Here is an 18,730-nt window from a genome sequence, read left to right as displayed (position 1 = left end):
GCCCATGAGCATCTGTAGCGTTTGTGGGTTCTCTTTGGCTCTGGTTGCCTGTGTGGCTGGCTTCTCCCAAGAGCGAACCTGACTCACAGCAGTGATTCGCATGATAGCAGCAGCATCTCCCAGCTCTTCTTTTAATTGTTCATATGATTTTCCTGCCTGAGAAGGAGAGAAAACACAAGATGAGGTCTTTCTTATAGGGGAGGGACATCTTAGGTCTGGTCTGTGTCTTCAGGAAAAGCAAAAGAACCAGGGAGTCAGAAGACATTTCAAGTATAAGTAAAAATGAAAATCCCCCCTTTTGGGTCCATGAAGGCTTGAAAGGTGCTTAAACATAATGCACATTCTTTGATGGTAACCCCTCAGTCCTCCCTATAAGATTTAAGAAAGAGCAAGGCCGGGCGCGGTGGCTCAAGCCTGTAATCCCAGCACTTTGGGAGGCCGAGACGGGTGGATCACAAGGTCAGGAGATCGAGACCATCCTGGCTAACATGGTGAAACCCCGTCTCTACTAAAAAATACAAAAAACTAGCCGGGCGAGGTGGCGGGCGCCTGTAGTCCCAGCTACTCGGGAGGCTGAGGCAGGAGAATGGCGTAAACCTGGGAGGCGGAGCTTGCAGTGAGCTGAGATCCGGCCACTGCACTCCAGCCTGGGTGACAGAGCGAGACTCCGTCTCAAAGAATAAAAAAAAATAAAAAAAGAAAGAGCAGTTGAAGGCCAGGCGCGGTGGCTCATGCCTGTAATCCCAGCACTTTGGGAGGCCGAGGCAGGTGAATCACCTGAGGTCAGGGCTTCAAGACCAGCCTGACTAACACGGTGAAACCCCATCTGTACTAAAAATACAAAAATTAGCTGGGCGTGGTGGTGCATGCCTATAATCCCAGCTACTTGGGAGGCTGAGGCAGGAGAATCGCTTGAACCCAGGAGGTGGAGGTTGCAGCAAGCCAGATTGTGCCATTACACTCCAGCCTGGGCGACAAGAGCAAAATTCTGTCTTGGGGAAAAAATAAAAGTGTTGATTAGGAGTCAGGAAACCTGGCTTTCTGTTGATTAACTGTGACTTTGGACAAATAGCTCATTCTCTTAGCTTCCTTATCAATAAAATAGGGAACAGTACTTCTACTGGCTATCAGGATCATTGTACAGATCAAAAAGATGATATGTACGGATACTCTTTATAAACTGTTTATACTTCACACTGCTTATTGCTGAGACCTGCTGTGAATTGTCTACCTGGACTTCCTGCTGTGGCAGGTGAAAAAGAGGAGAAAAGAAAAAGGCAGGGAGCAGGACAGGAGTAGGGAAATGAAGTCCTGGTTTCACTGAGCCATGAATCAGTACCCCGCCTTCCTGCCCACTGAGCTGTTCTGAGCTCAGTGAGCTATTCCTGGCAGGAAGTAAGAGCTTCCCCACTCTCTTTTCTTACACTCCAAATGTTAGGGTCCCAGGCTAGGAACCAGCCTGTGAAGATGGGAGGCTCAAACCCCTGCTTAATGATCAGGATTGGTGTGTCGGGATCTCGGCCACTGGGGTGAGTGTGCAGGTACTGCTGCGCTGTGGCAAGGGCACTCTTCTTCTCCGTTGCATTGGCCTCAGCCCCAATCCACAAGAACACCTGTTACGGTGGAGATGTAATATATGTTACTGTGTTCATACTAAGTACTAGATCATACACACTACCCTATCTTCCCCCTTTGTTTCGTGAGCAATTCACAGCCTCAGAAAACTTTTTCAGCCTAATTTGTTCAGCAGAGAAAGGATTTCCCAGAATCAGCTTGATATTTATCATTTTAATTGCTATGTGTATCTCCCAGATCTGCCTTTCCAAATCGGAGCTGTCTCTGAACTTCAGCTTCCTGAATCCAACTTCTTGCAGAACACCTCCTCTTGACTGCTCTAAGCACCTTAAAAATAACACCCTCAAGATGTAGCTCTTCTTTACTAAACTTGTATCTGAGTCTCCACTTCTGATAGGTGGTATCCATCTAGTCACCTAAGGCAGAAACCTGGGAGTTTCCTAGAAACCCCCCATATCCAATGAGTCACCAGGCTGACCAACTTTACCTCCTAAGCATCTGTCAAATCTGTCACCATCCCTCCATCCCTACTCCACTGCCCTTATGTGGACCCACAGTAGCTCTTACTTGACTATGACAATAGGCTACTGACTGCTGTTGTTCCCTCAAAGGCCCATATATCCTCTGCATGTGGAGTCCGTTGCTATTGATCCTAAGATTAAAAAGTGCATGATGATAGGATGACTTGATTTTTCCAAAGCAAGGTGGGAAAATGCCCAGGATGGTGAGTTTCAAACATCATTCTCAAACATCACCCCTTGCAAAAAAACGGAGGCTTTCTTTTGGTCACTGCTGACAGAGGTTTGATTGAGCTGGGGATGGTCCAGGGCTACCCTGGGTGGGGGTACTACACAAAAACAACCCTTACTATGGGAGGCTTTGTCATGTTCTGAGTTCTGCAGCTATGTCTTACCTGGTCCCAGGTATCTAGGAGCATCACGTCACCGGGGTTCAGGTCATCCTGGGTAAAGTCTGTGATCTCAGTGACAATGAATTGGCCAGTCTTATTGGAACATTCAAAGAGACGGGATTGGACATCTAGAATTTCCTGCTGAAGTCTGCAATACAGTCCATTTAAGGGCACCAAGCTGCTTAGAAATGTTTTTAAAACTGAGGTTTTAGCCTTTGTGCAATTCATAAGCCTGGCAGACAGGGGGAGCCCAGAAGAGGAGGAGGCTGTGTTCCCATACCTTTTATCACTGGCATAGGGAGTTTTCCCTCCCAGTAGGTCCCAGAACTCGGCGGACTCCTGGCCCTCGGCCACAGTGTTCTCGCTGCCATCACAGAGAAGGCTGGCCAGCTCCTTAGCCATTGCCCGCTCATCCCCACTAGACCCCTGAGAGTGGGGCGAGGAGAGCACAAGTGTTAGTTGCACAGGGACACTTTGACATGGAAAGAAAAGCATCTGAGACTAATAACTCAGTGTGCCAGGATCAGCTACCAAGCCACAGTCCCTCAGCCTGGGAAGACAGACAAGTTTGTTCTAGTGCTGGGGAGTGGGGAGGAAAACAGTGTGGGGCAAAAAGCAGGACTAGGCTTTGAAACCCACAGTGGGTGTTGGCAAAAGCTACCTTCGTTTCAGCTTCAGTTGGAAGTTAAGCACCTACTTTTGATTTTTTTTGTTTTAGAGAAAAAATTTATTTTTAAAAGTACATACAGTAAAATATACTCTTTTGACATACAATTCTAAGAATTTTGACAAACAGAATCATGTTACTGTCACCACAATAAAAGCACAGAACAGTTTCTTCCTCAGTCTCTCCCAAAATTATCTGGGGCCGTGACCCCTTTGGAGTCAAAGCCTCTGTGAATCCTTAACCTCTGGTAACCACGAATCTATTCTCCATCACTATAGTTTTGCCTTTTCCAGAATGCTATATGTGGAGTCATACAATATTTAGCCTTTGAGTCTGGCTTCTATCTCTTAGCAGAATGCATTTGAGATCTCTGTTGTGTTTACCAGCGGCTCATCCCTTTTTATTGCTGAGTAGTATTCCATCATGTGGATGTACTACTGTTTGTTTATCCATTTTCCAGTTGGGTTTTTTCTGATAATGAATAAAGGTGCTATAAACATTTGTGCATAGGTTTTTGTGTGAAGATGGTTTTTTATTTTACTTGAGTAAATACCCAGGAATAGGATTGCTGGATCATATGGTAAGTGTATGTTTAACTTTGTAAGAAACTGTCAGCTGGGCGTGGTGACTCCCCACTGTAATCCCAGCACTTTGGGAGGCTGAGGCAGGTGGATCACCTGAGGTCAGGAGTTCGAGACCAGCCTGGGCAACATGGCGAAACCTTGTCTCTACTGAAAATACAACAATTAGCTGAGTGTGGTGGCACATGCCTGTAATTCCAGTTACTTGGGAGGCTGAGGTAGGAGAATCACTTGAACCCAAGAGGCAGAGGTTGCAGTGAGCTGAGATTGCATCACTGCACTCCAGCCTGGCTGACAGAACGAGACTCTTAAAAAAAAAAAAAATTGAAACTATCGACATGTTTTCCAAAAGCTGTACCATTTTGCAGTCCTGCCAGTGATGCATGAAAATTCCTGTTGCTCTGCATCCTTGCTCACATTTTATGTTGTCAGTTTTTTTTAGCCATTCTAATAGATGTGTAGTGGTTATCTCATTGTGATTTTGATTTGCATCTCCCTAGCGACTAATGATGTTAAGCATCTTTCCTATTCAATTCTTTTTTGTAAAATAATTTTAGTGCATTTTATTTTATTTTGAGAGGGATTCTTGCTCTGTTGGCCAGGCTGGAGTACAGTGGTGCGATCTTGGCTCACTGCAACCTCCACCTGCTGGGTTCGAGCAATTCTCCTGCCTCAGCCTCCGGAGTAGCTGGGACTACAGGTACATACCACCACGCCCAGCTAATGTTTTGTATTTTTAATAAAGGCGGGGTTTCACCATGCAGGCCAGGCTGGTCTCAAACTCCTGACCTCAGGTGATCTGCCTGCCTCAGCCTCCCAAAGTGCTGGGATTACAGGCGTGAGCCACCGTGCCCGGCCTTAGTGCATTTTAATCCACTGTTGCAATATGAATTGACATAATATTTTGTGTTTTTGTTCTGTATTAGTGCCTGTCTGTTAGAGTCCACCAAACTCATATGGGAAGATTGACTTATCTAGCCTCCATCTGCATAGAAATTTATGAGATTTCTGCTAGGTGTAAGCAGGGTTTTCAGTGAGTTTCTTTTTTTTTTCTTTTTCATTTTTTTTTGAAATGGAGTTTCACTCTTGTTGCCCAGACTGGGGTGCAGTGGCTCAATGTCGGCTCACCGCAGCCTGGGTTCAAGTGATTCTCCTGCCTCAGCCTCCCGAGTAGCTGGGATTACAGGCATGTGCCACCACCCCAGCTAATTTTGTATTTTTAGTAGAGACGGGTTTTTCCATGTTGGTCAGGCTAGTCTTGAACTCCCGACCTGAGGTGATCAGCCCACCTCAGCCTGCCAAAGTGCTGGGTTTATAGGCATGAGCCACCGTGCCCAGCCTTCAGTGAGTTTCTAATTGGAGTCTGATTGTGGAGAATGTTGGTGTTCCCTTTGAAGATTACTTAGGAAAAAGGCTTCTCTTTTTGAGGACTGCTCCAGCCTACTCTTTTTTTTTTTTTTTTGAGGTGGAGTCTCATTCTGTCGCCCAGGCTGGAGTATAGTGGTACAATCTCGGCTCACTGCAACCTCCGCCCCCCACCGGTTCAATATTCTTCTGCCTCAGCCTCCCGGGCAGCTGGGACTATAGGTGCGTGCCACCGCACCCGGCTAATTTTTGTATTTTTAGTAGAGATGGAGTTTCACCATGTTGGCCAGGCTGGTCTCGAACTCCTGACCTCATGGTCCGTCTGCCTCAGCCTCCCAAAGTGCTAGGATTACAGGAATGAGCCACTGCACCCGGCTTTTTTTTTTTTTTTTTTTTTTTAATATGGAACGCTTCACGAATTTGCATGCCATCCTTGCACAGGGACCATGCTAATCTTCTCTGTATCGTTCCAATTTCAGTTATGTGCTGCCGAAGCTAGCACTCTAACCTACTCTAGGTCCTTTGACCTTGCTGACAGAAGGAGGGGACTGCAGGTCTGGGCTCCCAGGGGCTGGTCTGACCCCTGGGCCCAGCCATCCTACCTTGCCATACCACAGGTAGTGCTCTGCCTGAGTTCGCAGCAGAAAGACATCATTGGAGTTTAGGGAGGAAGCAAAGGCTGGAACCTCCACTGCTTTGGTGTTAGATTTGTCATTTCCATGAATTTGGAAGAGTCTTACCGGAGGATCAGGCTCAGCATTTCCCTTCCTGGAAGTCCCACCCTAGAGAGAAGAAAAGCAGAGTCCAGATCTAAGGAGCAGCATGTGAGCAGAGCACTAGAGGAGCTGTTGTGGGAAACGTGAATGTTGTAATACTATGTTTGCCCTTGAGGAGCTTCTAGGCTCACTGGAAAGCGTCAGGGTGAGCTGGAGTTATGGTACCAATAACAACAGTTTTCATTCTGAGAACTTTATCATATGCCAGGCTCTGTGACTGGTGCCTTACCTACATCATTTCATTGATCCTCATAACTCAATGAAGTAGATGTTATTATTCCACAGTATAGATGAGGAAACTGAGACTTGGAAACCTGACTAGTAAATACAAGGTTAAGACTTGACCCCAAACTTGTGTGATATCAAGCATGTGACATTATGCATTGCTTGGTGGTGCTTCAGCCAGGGCTTCATGGAAGAAGTGGGACTTGAATTTGAAAGGGCACATCTGCAGCAGGAGGGGTATGGTGTGGCACACGTGAGGTCTAATGAGGAGACCCACCTGACTGGAGTGGAGGGTGCAGGTTAGGGAGCTGAGGGTGGTGCACCTGCATAGGTAATAGGGGTTAGGTTATGAAATACCTTGAACATAATTTAGATAGTGGTTCAGACTTAAAGCCCTAGGCAGTTGGGATTCACTTGACTGTCTTAGAGGGATTAACCCCCTTCTTCCTCTGTCTAATCCAAGCCTGACTCCCTACCCGACCCCTCCTCTGCTCGCCAATAGTCCCATGCTGGTTTGTTAATTTGGAACGTTGCAGCTCATGGTGTAATTTTATCAGAGCATCCTCACCTCAAAGATAACTAGCTTCCCTTTGAAGATGGCCATGAAGTGGCGTGGCTCTGTCCCCATCCTGACTCGAACCTGCACAGCGGCCCCGTCAAACTGCCGATCCACCTCCACTGCCTGGTATGCTGAGGCTGCCAGCTCGTCCTGTGAGGCGTGGCGGCCCTGCAGTGGTGAGAGGCCATGAAGGACCCATGCTCCCCGCCCCAGCCCAGTGGCCAGAGGACGCATCAGGATCCAAAGCTGAAGGCTGTGCCAGGCCTACCTGCCAGATGTATAAGATGTGATGTGGCTTCCCGTTCACCTCGTATGTGTAGAGGACCAGATAACAGTCTCCCCCATAAAAGAAGCCATACCATTGATATTCCACAGGGACCAGCTCCAGGTTCTCAATTCTCCAGACCTGGGCATGGAGGGAGACACCGTTTTCCAGAGATAGGGGGCTGGGAAGGGCTAGGCTACGCTAAAGGGAGAATCCAAGTGGGGAAGGTGCTGACATTTACTCCATGTTCTCTTTCTCCCTCTGGTTCTGTCCCAGTGCTGAGGACTCATCACATTTGCATGATTTGAATCCTGAGATGAACTGGGCCATCCTAGTCAGGAGCATCCCATCATGGCTCAGTCTTTGTAAGGCTGAGCGATGATTTGAATAGATCTTCCTAGTGAGATATTGATAGCACATTTGAGGATGTGTGTCTCTTTCCCCTGAAAACTCTACAGACCCGCAAGACTCTTAGAGAAGACTCCTGAGGTGCCAGAGGGGAAAGGGAAAACAAAGCAGACTCTGAATCACCTGCACCCCTGCCCCCAGCAGAACAGCCAGGAAGGCCAGTGCTGCCTGCCCTGATATTTGAATCATTGGGCTTACCTCAACTTTTCCGCTGCCATCATCAACCATTCTTTCCTGGGCAGCTACCTCTGGCTTGGTGTGTAGCAGAGTCACGTCAAATTTATCCTGAAAAACTTTAGCTGTGGAGAAAGGGTTGGGAAAAGCCGAGTGAGTAAGAAGCATCTGTGCCTGCCTTTCTAGGGTCCCAGCAGTGAGAGGATGATCTAGGGGCAATCTCACCAATTTTACCAATGCTGAACGTTTTCCCCAGGCCCATGGTCTGGTCCTTGACTGACCACTTCTGGAACAGCTGCTTGAACATGGCCGACTCAGCACCATCGTTGACAGTCTCCACATTGGTGCTGCTGGGGTAGCCCTTCATCTTGATGAAGCCCTGCAGAGCCACCCATTCCCAAAGGCAGGTCAGTTGTGGATTACACTGAGTTCTTTGCTTGTCTGGTAATTCACCTCTTTGAAGCCACATGATAAGAGTCTCCCCTCTGGGAGTCAGTCAAATTCTAACTCACTTCTATCTAAGGACCAAGGTACCTTCCTAAAAAAAATGAGTGGAACATTTTTGGATCTCTTTATTGACTTGTGGTGATTATGATTGTTAATTTTTTGGAAGATTATGCTGTGTTCTTTCAGTACTTTTGTACTTACTGACTTTGCATCACATCCGTTTGCTCATTTATTGCTTTGTAAGTGCATCTTGCTTGGTTCATCTGCATGGATCTGCACAAATATAAGCTCCTTGAGGACAGGGCCATTAACCTTGATATGTGATGTCTCCTTCAATAATAACAGCCACCTTTTATTCAGCAGGTGCTGTGTGCCAAGAACTGTTCTGAGTGCTTTTTTTTTTTTTTGAGACAGAGTCTCACTTTCACCTAGGCTGGAATGCAGTGGCATGATCTTGGCTCACTGCAACCTCTGCCTCCCGGGTTCAAGTGATTCTCCTGTCTCAGCCCCGCCAGGTAGCCCTGACTACTGGCATGTGCCACCATGCCTGGATAATTTTGTTTTGTACCTTTAGTAGAGACAGGGTTTCACCATGTTGGCCAGGCTGGTCTTGAACTCCTTACCTCAGGGGATCCGCCTGCCTCGGCCTCCCAAAGTGCTGGGATTACAGGCGTGAGCCATCGTGCCCAGCCCTGAGTGCTTTACAAATGATATTTAATCCTCACAATAACCCTAGGAGATGGTATGATCCCATGTTAGATATGGGGAAACTGAGGCCCGGAGGTGTTAAGTAGTCTTCCCCAGAGCACTCAGCTGGAAAAGGCAAAACCTGGATTTGAATCCCAGTTTGTCTGCCTGACTTTGCAGTCCATGTATGTAAGCACAGTGTTATATGCTCACATACCTAGCATGACTCTGTGAAGTGACACACCTGAAGTGCTCTTAGCAGAATTATTTGAACAGTATTGCACATCTGTAGCTCCTACCAGCGCTTTAGACATGGCTGCCTGTTTTTCAGCCTTTGTGGCTCCTTTTCCTTTCCACACGTAGATTTTGGTTCCACTTTGGTCCAGGATGTAGCAGTCCTAAAGCAGCCAGAGATAGGTATGGTTGCTCAAGACCAGAAGGAAGATTTTGCTCAGGGTCTGCTTCTGAAGCAGGTCTGGCTACCCCAAGCTAAGGCTCCCCAAACTCTACTTACATCATGGTTCAGTAAGTCCTGGACCAGAGGCCTCGTTGCTACCTCTGTGACTGCCAGCTGCCCAGGTGAATCTGAGACACTGGAGAAGGGGAGAGATTAGCCTGTGCCTTTTCCTCTGTAAAGCATCTTGTAGTCAACTAGATATTGTTCTGGTTTGGTTTTAGTTTGGAGTTTCTGGGTAGAGTGTGACTTCCTAATAAGATAGCCATGACTTGAGTGAGGACAGGAATGTGCAGACTCTTTTCTTTGGTGGAGACTTTTGTTCATCTCTGTCCCAAACATTATCCCTTCCACATCCCTGGGCGTGTGTAGGCCAGAGTAAAGGAAAGGTCTCCTCAAGAGATCAGGAGAGTTGCTAACAAGAACAACTGCCTCCTTGAGCAGGGGATCTCCAGGCTTTCTAGGAGCTGCATTTGAAAAGGACTAAGAAGAAAACCAGATGACTACACCCAAAACAAGGAGCCAAGCAGAGGTGGCTGATATTCTAGGGGACACCTTCCCCCCGACCCCAGCTTCCAGCTAAAGCCAGGTTTAGTTACTCACTGATACAACGTGATATTTGATTTCTGCTGCTGATCTATGATCTCATCAGGGACTGCAGGCTTGATAATGGAGCGTCGGCCAAGGGTGTCCTGAAGGACCTTCATCAGCTCTGGGCTGGCTGCCTCCTTGTCTCCCTCGATCACTCCTATTTCAGCACGGCCTCCTCTCTCCCTGTCTCGAATATCCTTTGCCAGAAGCATAGCCTGTCAGAGAAGCCCAAGGGAGTCCTCAGCTCCTCTGGGACCCCTTTCTGCCTGATGTCTTTGGGGAGAACAGCCTAGATCCCAGACACAGGAGTTACTCGGATGCTGAGGAGTCCAGGGTGAGTCACAAACTCACACACTTGGCCTGTCTCCAAGACAGATTCTACTCAAAGGCAGGGCTCCACCTTGATTCTTGGGGAAGAGCCAGCATGGAGGGAAGAAGAAAGAGGAACTTGAGAGAGTGCTAAGGCTAGGAAGCCATACCTTCATGCGCTCCCCACTGTTGCTCTCTGGGCCATTCCATTGGATGATGACTTTCCCAAGGTCCAGCAAGAAGACATCACCTCGGTTGAAACTGTCCCAGCTCATTTCCACCTGTCGATGAGAGGTAAACATTGTTCAGGAGGAATTCTTAGGTGTCAGGTAGAGAAATCCTGGGCCCGGGGCAGACAGTGTGCAGGACTAACCTCAGTGGCCCTGATGTTTCTTTTCCCCTTCACATGTAGCAGCCGCTTCACATTGTAGGTGTTGGTCTCCACATGCTTCATCCCAGAGGCGACACCCCCCTTCTTGTAGCTAAGGGAACATCCATTCAGTTATTTGAGTGCCTGCTATGTGCTAGGTTCTGGGGAGACAGTGGTAAATTACACAGATGCAGCCTCACTCGTGTGATGATGACAGTACATCAGCAAGGTAAATACAGACGGTGGCAGCTGCTGCCCCACAAATAGACTGGGTGAGTGACTTTCTGGTAGCGAGTCGGGGCAGTCTTCTCTGAAGAAGTGACATTTGAGCTGAGATACTACAAGGAAAATGAACCAATACCCAGAGGAATAGTGCTCCAGGCAGAGGAGACATCAGTGACGAAGACCCCCTGCACAGAGGGCATGTTTTGTTCCAGGAACTATCTGAATGCCAGTGTGTCACTAGCAGAGGGGTACAAGTTGGGCCGCAGCAGAAGCATTAATGACTCCACAGCCTTAAGACCACCTACCCTAGGAATCAGCTCGCCCGCCCTGGCACTCAGTCCAGCCCAACCTCCAAGCCAGGCATCCTGCACTTTAAAGGAATGCAGAAGGTAGCCCTGGAGCAGAGGGGCTTTGTCCTTGGGTTCCCCACTGGCTCAGTGTGGTCCTCTGTGCCCCGAAGGGCCTCAGTCAGTGCAGACTGCTGACCTGCAAGAAGCTGATCTTGGCTCGGCCTCACAATTCTCAGGCTCATTGGAATTCCTCTTTTTGTTTTAATATCAGGGGCAAAGTTTTGAGTTAAACTTCTCAGTTGATGGAACATTATCATCGGCCTTCACTCCCTCTCTTGTGTTAGGTGTCTGTGCATTCCCTTTACCTGCTTGCCCTACTCCCATTCCTTTCCCCATACGCTTCCATTCTAACTGTTGACCTTTTCATTTTCATTCTAGTAAACTGTGCCCCGCCCCTCCTTTTTTTTTTTTTTAAAGACAGGGTCTCACTCTGTCACCCAGGCTAGAGTTCAGTAGTGCAATCATGGCTCATTGCAGCCTTGACCTCCTGGGCTTAAGTGATCCTCATCAGGGACTGCAGGCTTTATAACTGAGGGCTTGATACCCTCAGCCCATGGAGTAGCTAGGACTATAGGAGTGCACCACCATGCCTGGCTAGCTTTTTTACAAAGTATTTTTTTGTAGAGATGGGGATCTCACTATGTTGCCTAGGCTGGTCTTGAACTCTTGGGCTTAAGCGATCCTCCTGCCTCAGCCTCCCAAAGTGCTGGGATTACAGGCGTGAGCCACCATGCCCAACCTATCATATTGTTTTGTGTGCATGGTTTTGTTTTGTTTGAGATGATGTCTTGCTCTGTCATGGAACTGGAGGGCAGTGGCGCGATCTCAGCTCATTGCAACCTCCGCCTCCTGGGTTCAAGTGATTCTCCTGCCTCAGCCTCTCGAGTATCTGGCATTACAGGTATGCGCCACCACACCCAGCTAATTTTTGTATTTTTAGTAGAGACGGAGTTTCACCATGTTGACCAGGCTGGTCTTGAATTCCCGACCTTGTGATCTGCCTGCCTTGGCCTCCCAAAGTGCTGGGATTACAGGCATGAACCACCACGCCCGTCCATGCATGTGCTTTTTAAAACAGAAATTGGCATTCTGTTATATGTCTTAGTCTGTTTCTTACTTTGTGTGCTAAGCACCATGTTTGTGAGCTTTGTCCTTGTGTTAGGCATGTATCTAATCTGTTGCTTCTGGTTACTGCATAATACTCCATGGTGTGCATGTCCTGTCTCCCAGTTATGGACACCTATGTTGCCTGCAGCTTCCTAACATCATTAATGAGGCTGCTATGAACAGTGTGGTCCATATGCCCTTATGGACATGGATACATGAGGATTTCTGGGAGTTACACACGCAGAAGTGCGATTTGCAAGTGGCACTGACTACTCTCCAGGATGCTGCACTAGTCCATACTTCCATCAGTAGGGCACAAGGGCTCCTATTTCCCCATAGCCTTGCCAACACTTGTCACCTCCCAGCTGTTTAATTTGCTACTCTAGTGGGTGGAAGTGACAGCTTTGTTTTGATTTGCATTTCTCTGATTACTTTCTTGATATGCATGTTGGCTTTTTGGGTTTCCTCCTCTGTAAACTGCTGTTTCTGTCCTTACTCTGTGCACCCCTACTCACATGATGCCCTGCTTGAAGTAGCCACGGAAGGTGTCTGACTCATGGTACTGGACCTCTCGGTGCTGCACAGGGCTGCCTCCCAGGTAGTCGTCCAGCTGTGTGGTGTAGATGGCTGCACAGCTCTGCTCATCCTGGGAGGAGTCCTTCCCGATCCAGAAGTGGATGTCCTGGGATAGGAGACTGGCCACTCTCCGGGTCTGGGATGTAGTCAGAGAGATCTGGTCAGGGGCCAGCTCACTCCCCCTTTGCTGGTGGGCCCTCTGTCATGGGGAGAATGCAGCACATATGCCTGCCCTTGGCAGACTGAGGGCCCTCTCTCCTGCGGTGGATGCAGGAGCTGCCCTGGCCCCCGAGCAGACCTGCGATCATGGCATAAGCTTTGGCAGCCCAAATTCCTCCCCACATCTGGGTAAAGTTGACAGCTTGTTGTTCCCCAAATAAATAGAGACCAACGGGGATCTTTTCCCAGCCAGGTTGCAGGCTTACCTCACAGGTCCCCTTGGTCCCTTACACTCACACAGCTGGCACAGAGCTGATCTGTGCACCTACACAGCCCTGTCAGCACCGTTCATGTGAGTCTCCTCCATGAGAATAAGCACTTTGTGGCTAGAGACAGGCCTTGCATTTATCTGGCCTTCTTTCACACCACTTTAATGTGGGACCTAGGCCTGGGAGAAGTGCTGCTTATGGGTGGCTCACTGAGGTTCAGACTGAGGGTCATACCCCCATCCTCTGATGCAGCATTAAAAACCCAGGCCTAATGATGGCCTTTGATAGACTGGAGGTCTGCTGCATAGCACTGAGGAACCATTGAGACTGATACCAGGGACTATCTTCACTCACCAGCACATCTCCCAGTAGAGTCCAAGAACTGGCCCCAGGGGAGAAGCTCACAGGAGTGGGGAGGAGGAGGAGGGTGCTCACCGAGAGGATGACGTAGCAGTCCCCCTCATAGAAGTTGCCATGGGTGCTCACAGGCACCAGCGCCAGCTCCATTTTCTGGAAGGACAAGGGTATAGGCTACATCCCCTCCCACCTCCCTTCCCCACGAGCCTCCCCCTCCTCTCTGTCATTTGGCGCAGGTGGTGGGGAGAAGGAAGGGAGATGTTCCCAGTGACCTTATAGGACGTGAGGCAGCCAGCCACAGGGTTAATGTAGCCACTCCCCTGGCTTCTGTGAGCTCTGCTTGCATCACCCCGGATCTGAATCTGGTCCCTATCCTGCTTTCCCTTGCCCTATTCTCTCCACTTCCCACCCTGTCTCATCTCGCACTGTTGTGGGAAGCCTGTGAGCCACCTTCAGCCCTTTGCTGGATATAAACAACCAAGTACAAACCCTTCTCTGAGCTGTTGTGCCAGAACCTCCAACGCTCTTCCCAATGCTGACCACAGGGTGCTGGACCAGGCCCATGTAGGAAAGAACACTTGGATTCTGCGGGGCCTTGGGAGGTGGAGGATAACATTTGGAGAGTGCCAGTGGTCAGCAGGGCTCTGTGCCAAGTGTCTTATATTTGGAGTCTGGGTCAGGGCCCTGATTTGTCACTGCATGTATGGCTTGGCCCTGGAGGACTGTTCATACAGCCTTCATGTAGATTTTTCATCACACTCTCCAAGTGAGGGAAACTTGCAGCCATACTTGTGTGTGTTCTATGTAAAATGTGTTAAATGTTAAATATACTGCAATTCTGGTAACCGTGTTTTAGTACCTGTTAGTTATTTTTGTTTGCTTGTTTGTTTGTTTTGAGACGGAGTCTCTCTCTGTCGCACAGGTTGGAGTGCAGTGGCACTATCTCGGCTCACTGCAAGCTCCGCCTCCCGGGTTCATGCCATTCTCCTGCCTCAGCCTCCCAAGTAGCTGGGACTACAGGTGCCCGCCACCTCGCCCAGCTAAGTTTTTGTATTTGTAATAGAGGCGGGGTTTCACCATGTTAGCCAGAATGGTTTCCATCTCCTGACCTCGTGGTCTGCCCGCCTCGGCCTCCCAAAGTGCTGGGATTACAGGCGTAAACCACTGCACCCGGCCAGTACCTGTTAGTTTTTAAGGAAACTGGAAGCCTTAAAACAATGGAAGTGACCTGGGCCTCACAATCTCTGCGAGGCTTGCTGGAGAGCTGACTCCCCCTCCTGGTTGAGAATAGTGAAGTGAGGCATTACCTCTGGGTTTTATGCAGCAGCAACTGACTGGGCTCGGGGCGGGGGTTAGGGGGAATCTTCGTATCTGGCAGGTGGAGCTGCCCAGACCAGGGTGGTTCCTAGCTATGGATTGCTGGAGCTCACAGCCACACAGAGTGGCCCAAGCCCAAGAGGAGATGGGCTGAACAGCGCCTCATCTCTGCAGTGACCCCTCACCTCTCCCCATATTTTGTAGGAGCCAGGGTGCCCTCTGGAAGACATGTTCCATTTTTCTGATGGAAGCTGCCAGGAATCTGCTGAGTAGGTCCCACCTGTCTTTCCAGGGTGTTTCCTGCAAGTGCAGACTCACTGAGCAGGTGGCTGGCTAAAGGACAAGCTTGTTTTTGCCTGAAGCCCTGCTCTTCGGGTCTGAACATTTCCTCCACCTGCCAGCCACCTGCGTTGAGCACCCAGGAGAGGTAAAGGATGGGAAATAGGTACTTTGATGCTGCCTCTCATTCTCCTCAAACCATAGGCTAAGGGGTGCTGGCGGACTGTTGCCTAGCAGCCCCAGGCAGCCAGACTCTGCTTCCAGACTCCAGTAGTCACAAGTAAGGTGCCTCCAGCCCAGCTCACCTCTATTCTCCAGACGATGATCCCAGGGTCATTGTCCACAGCCCTGAAGGCACTGGTCAGAGACATGGTGCTTGTCTTTCCAAGACTGAAACATCACAGAACACAGGGGAGATGATGCCTCTCGCCATAATGGGCATCAATCCAGTTTTTCTGCCGAGAGGCTTCCCAGTCTGTTGTCAGCCATCTTGCCACACCCTCGTGCTGCATCCCTGCACCATTTCACAATGATGGGGTCAAGGACTTGTCCGTCCAAGTGCACATGGTGAGCCTGGCTGGCCCAGGGATTACCACCTATGAGTTCTGCTTCTCACCTGCCACTGCCCTTAACAGCTCTGGTAATCGTCATGGTTATTTACCAAAGGGGTGATAAATATGTTAAGCCCTGTATTGATTCACTTTGCGTATGTTATCTCTAATTTTCAGAAGGTGATTTTCTTCATCTTACGTTGTGTGAATTTGAGGTTTAGAAAGGCTGAATAACTTGTACAAGATCACACTCTAGAATGAAATCCTTATCTGATCCCCAAACCTATGCTTCTAGCCACTTTGATGTACTACAACCCTTTCTAAACCAATCTAAGTTCAATGGCATTTGGAAAGAAAAGCTAGTCAGAAAAAATATTTCCAAACTCAGTTGCCTTCTCTCACTCATTCCCTCTAATTCTTCCCAAGTTCCCTGCTTGCAAGGCCTTCTCCACAGTCAACTTTGACCTTCTCTTTGGCTTTTATCTTTTTTTTTGAGTAAACTATTCTAAAACTCAAACAACCCTTCCTTCTTTTGTCATATGACTACTATATTTCCTGTGCTTTTCAGATACAAAGGAAAGTAAAATGGCAGGGCTGGGCCTGGGACAAAGGGTTCTGGGAGCCAGCAGGGTGTGGCCTGGTCTGGCCTGTGGACAGATGGCTTCCTTTCTCCCTCCCACACAGACCCAAGCTTCTCTGTGGAAGTGTGAACCTCAGACACTTAGACGTCTCCAGTTCCTTCAGGATTGGGCAAGTCAGGGTGGGGAGAGGGAGGAAGTGGTCAAGATCTAAGTCTGTGTGGGTCGTGTACCGTCTGTATTCAAGGAGCATCTTGAGTAATTAAGCACCTACTCATGTCCAAGGTCACGTAGAGGCTTTATAGAATTAAAATACCTGCTCTCAAGGAGCTTGAAATCTGATAACATGCATAATTAATGTAAAGCTAGATTAATTTCTCCTGACAGGCAAAGGAAAAAGGATGGGGTTGATGGATTTACATAAGATTTAAAAATTCACCCAGAAAGGACTGTATGGATTTTTGCTATTTGGGGACATACTGTGCTTGTTAAGAGGAGCATGTCTGACCATTGTTTTCTTGAACCTTGATGGACAAAGCCAAGTTGGAGAACATGCGCCATCTAGTATGGACTTTGGCAAAAAACCATAAAGCACAAAGCAAACTCCCTTTGTCTACTGCTATAACAGGACTAAAGCAAGGCAATGGTGCGGAGCAGCCAGTGTTTGAGAATTTAATTTGATAACTTGTGCTGCCCCACCCTGTGCTGCTCAGAATTGCCAGGAAATATGGTGTTTGGGTTTTCTTCAGACCCTACGTAGCAGTCATTAAAGACAAAAGCCACGAGCCAATTGGGGGAAGGGGACAAAGGCCAGTGAATTTATTCCTTGGAGACAGAACTGTCACCCTGGTAAAAGCCAAACCAGCCAGCAGCAGTTAGGACTGTGAGCCTCAGAGGCTGAAACCTGTCCCATTTCCCAGCAGGAATTTAGGATTCAAGAAGCTCACTGGGCCAGGCACCCGGAATGCAAGAGGATAAACTCCAGGAAGGGACTTCCTGCCACACTGGAACACACAGAAAACACAGTTCTAACATCAAAGTCTCCCAAAGCTGGGTCTCCCCTTCTCTCCTCCCTAAATCCTAATTCAGTGTTCTTCGAGGGGGCTACAGAAACCCCTTGGGTGGGGGGCACAGTTTTGAGGTTAAAAGCCTTTAATTCTCAGAGATGCCCTTATGGATGGACCCTGAGCAGAGGAAGCTGTTTTTTGTTGTTGTTGTTTTTGAGACAGGGTCTTGCTCTGTCACCCAGGCTGGAGTGCAGTGGTACGATCGCAGCTCACTGCAACCTCCACCTCCTGGGCTTAAGTGATCCTTCTGCCTCAGCCTCCTGAGAAGCTGAGACCACAAGGTGTGCACCACCATGCCTGGCTATTTTATTATTTTTTGTAGAGACGGGGTCTCACTATGTTGCCTAGGATGGTCACAAGTTACAAATTCCTGGGCTCAAACCATCCTCATGCCCTGGCTTCCCAGAGTGTTGGGATTACAGGTGTGAGCCACTTCTCTGGGCCAGGAAGCTGGTTTTAACTTCTCCTGCCTTGCTCCATACCATTTTTCTCTCAAGATAGGTGAAAGGGGTCTGCCTTTCCCAGCTTTTGAAAATGTGCCCTATATGTTCAGCTGCCTCTAAGGCCTTCTACTTCTCAACAAGAAGTTTGCAAAACTGGCCAGACTCTTGGTTCATTTTTAAAGTCTCATCTCAGAGGACAAAGCCAAGAGAATCTCAAGCTCCTGTTCCTTTCATTTATTCCTCATTCAGGAGGATTAACTGGCATGCCCCCGTAAATCAGAGACCTTACCTTGCCTTCTCGCTCACCAGCTTTCCCAGTTTCCCGGCGAGTAAGCAGCAGCAGTATTGAAGAACGACTCCAAAGCAGGAGGCTCTGGGTCTGCTGCCTTAGCTTAGTAATGGCCGCAGAGACACTGGGTTATATTTGCTTGTGTTTGCATCTTAACTGCGTTTTCCTAGTCCTGGCCAATCAGAGCCAACCTAGCACTGAGCTTGACTTATTCAAACCAGAGGGAAAGCTTTATCTGTGCCTATTCAAAACAGCAAAACAAGAAGAGCAGACTTTTAAAGGCTTCTTTTAACTCCAGCTCCACGCCCTGATCTAATTGATTTTTTAAAAAGTGCACACAGCCCATCAATAATGCAGGAAAGAGGTTGGAAGGATATGAAATTTGCCATATTGTAGATATGGATGCATTATGGTGATGACAGGAGGCAGAGGCTGGAGCTGCCCCATGTGTGCCTGTGATGTCTAGGCTGGCAAGAGCCTTCTGAAGAAGCTTCTGGCATTTCTCAAAGGGAGGGGAAGTCTGGGAGAGGAGCCAGGAGAATTTTATTAGTTTTGCTTGTTGGGGTCTCTATTAGTCATACAGTAAACCAATCAATATTTGAGTGCTTACTGTTTGCCAGGAACCATGCTGCGCTCTCAGCTTCAGAGTTCCCAGTTTAGAAGAATCAGGGGCAGAGAAGAATCAAGACTCCATTCCCAGGCTGGGTGCGGTGGCTCACGCCTGTAATCCCAGTACTTTCCGGGGCCGAGGTAGGCGGATCACGAGGTCAGGAGATCGAGACCATCCTGACTCACATGGT

At 48.5% G+C, this 18,730-nt stretch overlaps 2 protein-coding genes and 1 non-coding gene across 11 annotated transcripts in view; 1 reads left to right on the top strand and 2 right to left on the bottom strand.

Moving 5' to 3' along the window:
* The window catches only part of TSFM (Ts translation elongation factor, mitochondrial), a 21,388-nt gene extending 13,494 nt beyond the window's left edge, over window positions 1-7,894 (top strand). The window contains exon 6 of one of the 2 annotated variants that reach the window (XM_033221476.1): window positions 7,762-7,894. In XM_033221476.1, the coding sequence (XP_033077367.1) occupies window positions 7,762-7,781 (20 nt within the window). In that variant the 3' untranslated portion in view covers window positions 7,782-7,894. Of the gene's footprint in view, window positions 1-1,812; window positions 1,890-7,761 lie in introns of those variants that run through there. The other variant, XM_033221477.1, reaches the window with a different exon arrangement.
* The window catches only part of AVIL (advillin), a 22,577-nt gene extending 3,847 nt beyond the window's left edge, over window positions 1-18,730 (bottom strand). The window contains exons 1-17 of one of the 8 annotated variants that reach the window (XM_033221467.1): window positions 17,931-18,730; window positions 15,308-15,392; window positions 13,404-13,559; window positions 12,561-12,757; window positions 10,367-10,475; window positions 10,164-10,274; window positions 9,697-9,899; window positions 9,154-9,232; window positions 8,939-9,037; window positions 7,731-7,884; window positions 7,530-7,630; window positions 6,927-7,064; window positions 6,668-6,826; window positions 5,701-5,880; window positions 2,489-2,911; window positions 1,425-1,613; window positions 79-156 (exon numbers count right to left, since the gene is read on the bottom strand). In XM_033221467.1, coding sequence (XP_033077358.1) covers window positions 79-156; window positions 1,425-1,613; window positions 2,489-2,911; window positions 5,701-5,880; window positions 6,668-6,826; window positions 6,927-7,064; window positions 7,530-7,630; window positions 7,731-7,884; window positions 8,939-9,037; window positions 9,154-9,232; window positions 9,697-9,899; window positions 10,164-10,274; window positions 10,367-10,475; window positions 12,561-12,757; window positions 13,404-13,559; window positions 15,308-15,373 — 2,442 coding nt within the window. In that variant the 5' untranslated portion in view covers window positions 15,374-15,392; window positions 17,931-18,730. Of the gene's footprint in view, window positions 1-78; window positions 157-1,424; window positions 1,614-2,488; window positions 2,912-5,700; window positions 5,881-6,667; window positions 6,827-6,926; window positions 7,065-7,529; window positions 7,631-7,730; window positions 7,885-8,938; window positions 9,038-9,153; window positions 9,233-9,696; window positions 9,900-10,163; window positions 10,275-10,366; window positions 10,476-12,560; window positions 12,758-13,403; window positions 13,560-15,307; window positions 17,466-17,930 lie in introns of those variants that run through there. The other 7 variants (XM_033221470.1, XM_033221471.1, XM_033221472.1 and 4 more) reach the window with 7 other exon arrangements.
* LOC117091136 lies at window positions 5,495-5,599 on the bottom strand. The gene has a single exon (XR_004440258.1). It is a non-coding gene; the product is annotated as a U6 spliceosomal RNA (small nuclear RNA).

The sequence above is a fragment of the Trachypithecus francoisi genome, unplaced genomic scaffold, assembly GCF_009764315.1.
Source record: "Trachypithecus francoisi isolate TF-2019V2 unplaced genomic scaffold, Tfra_2.0 Lachesis_group11, whole genome shotgun sequence".
NCBI classification, from domain to species: Eukaryota; Metazoa; Chordata; class Mammalia; order Primates; family Cercopithecidae; genus Trachypithecus; species Trachypithecus francoisi.
The sequence above is the reverse complement of the archived record's forward strand: the minus strand, read 5'-3'. Positions and strand labels throughout refer to the sequence as shown.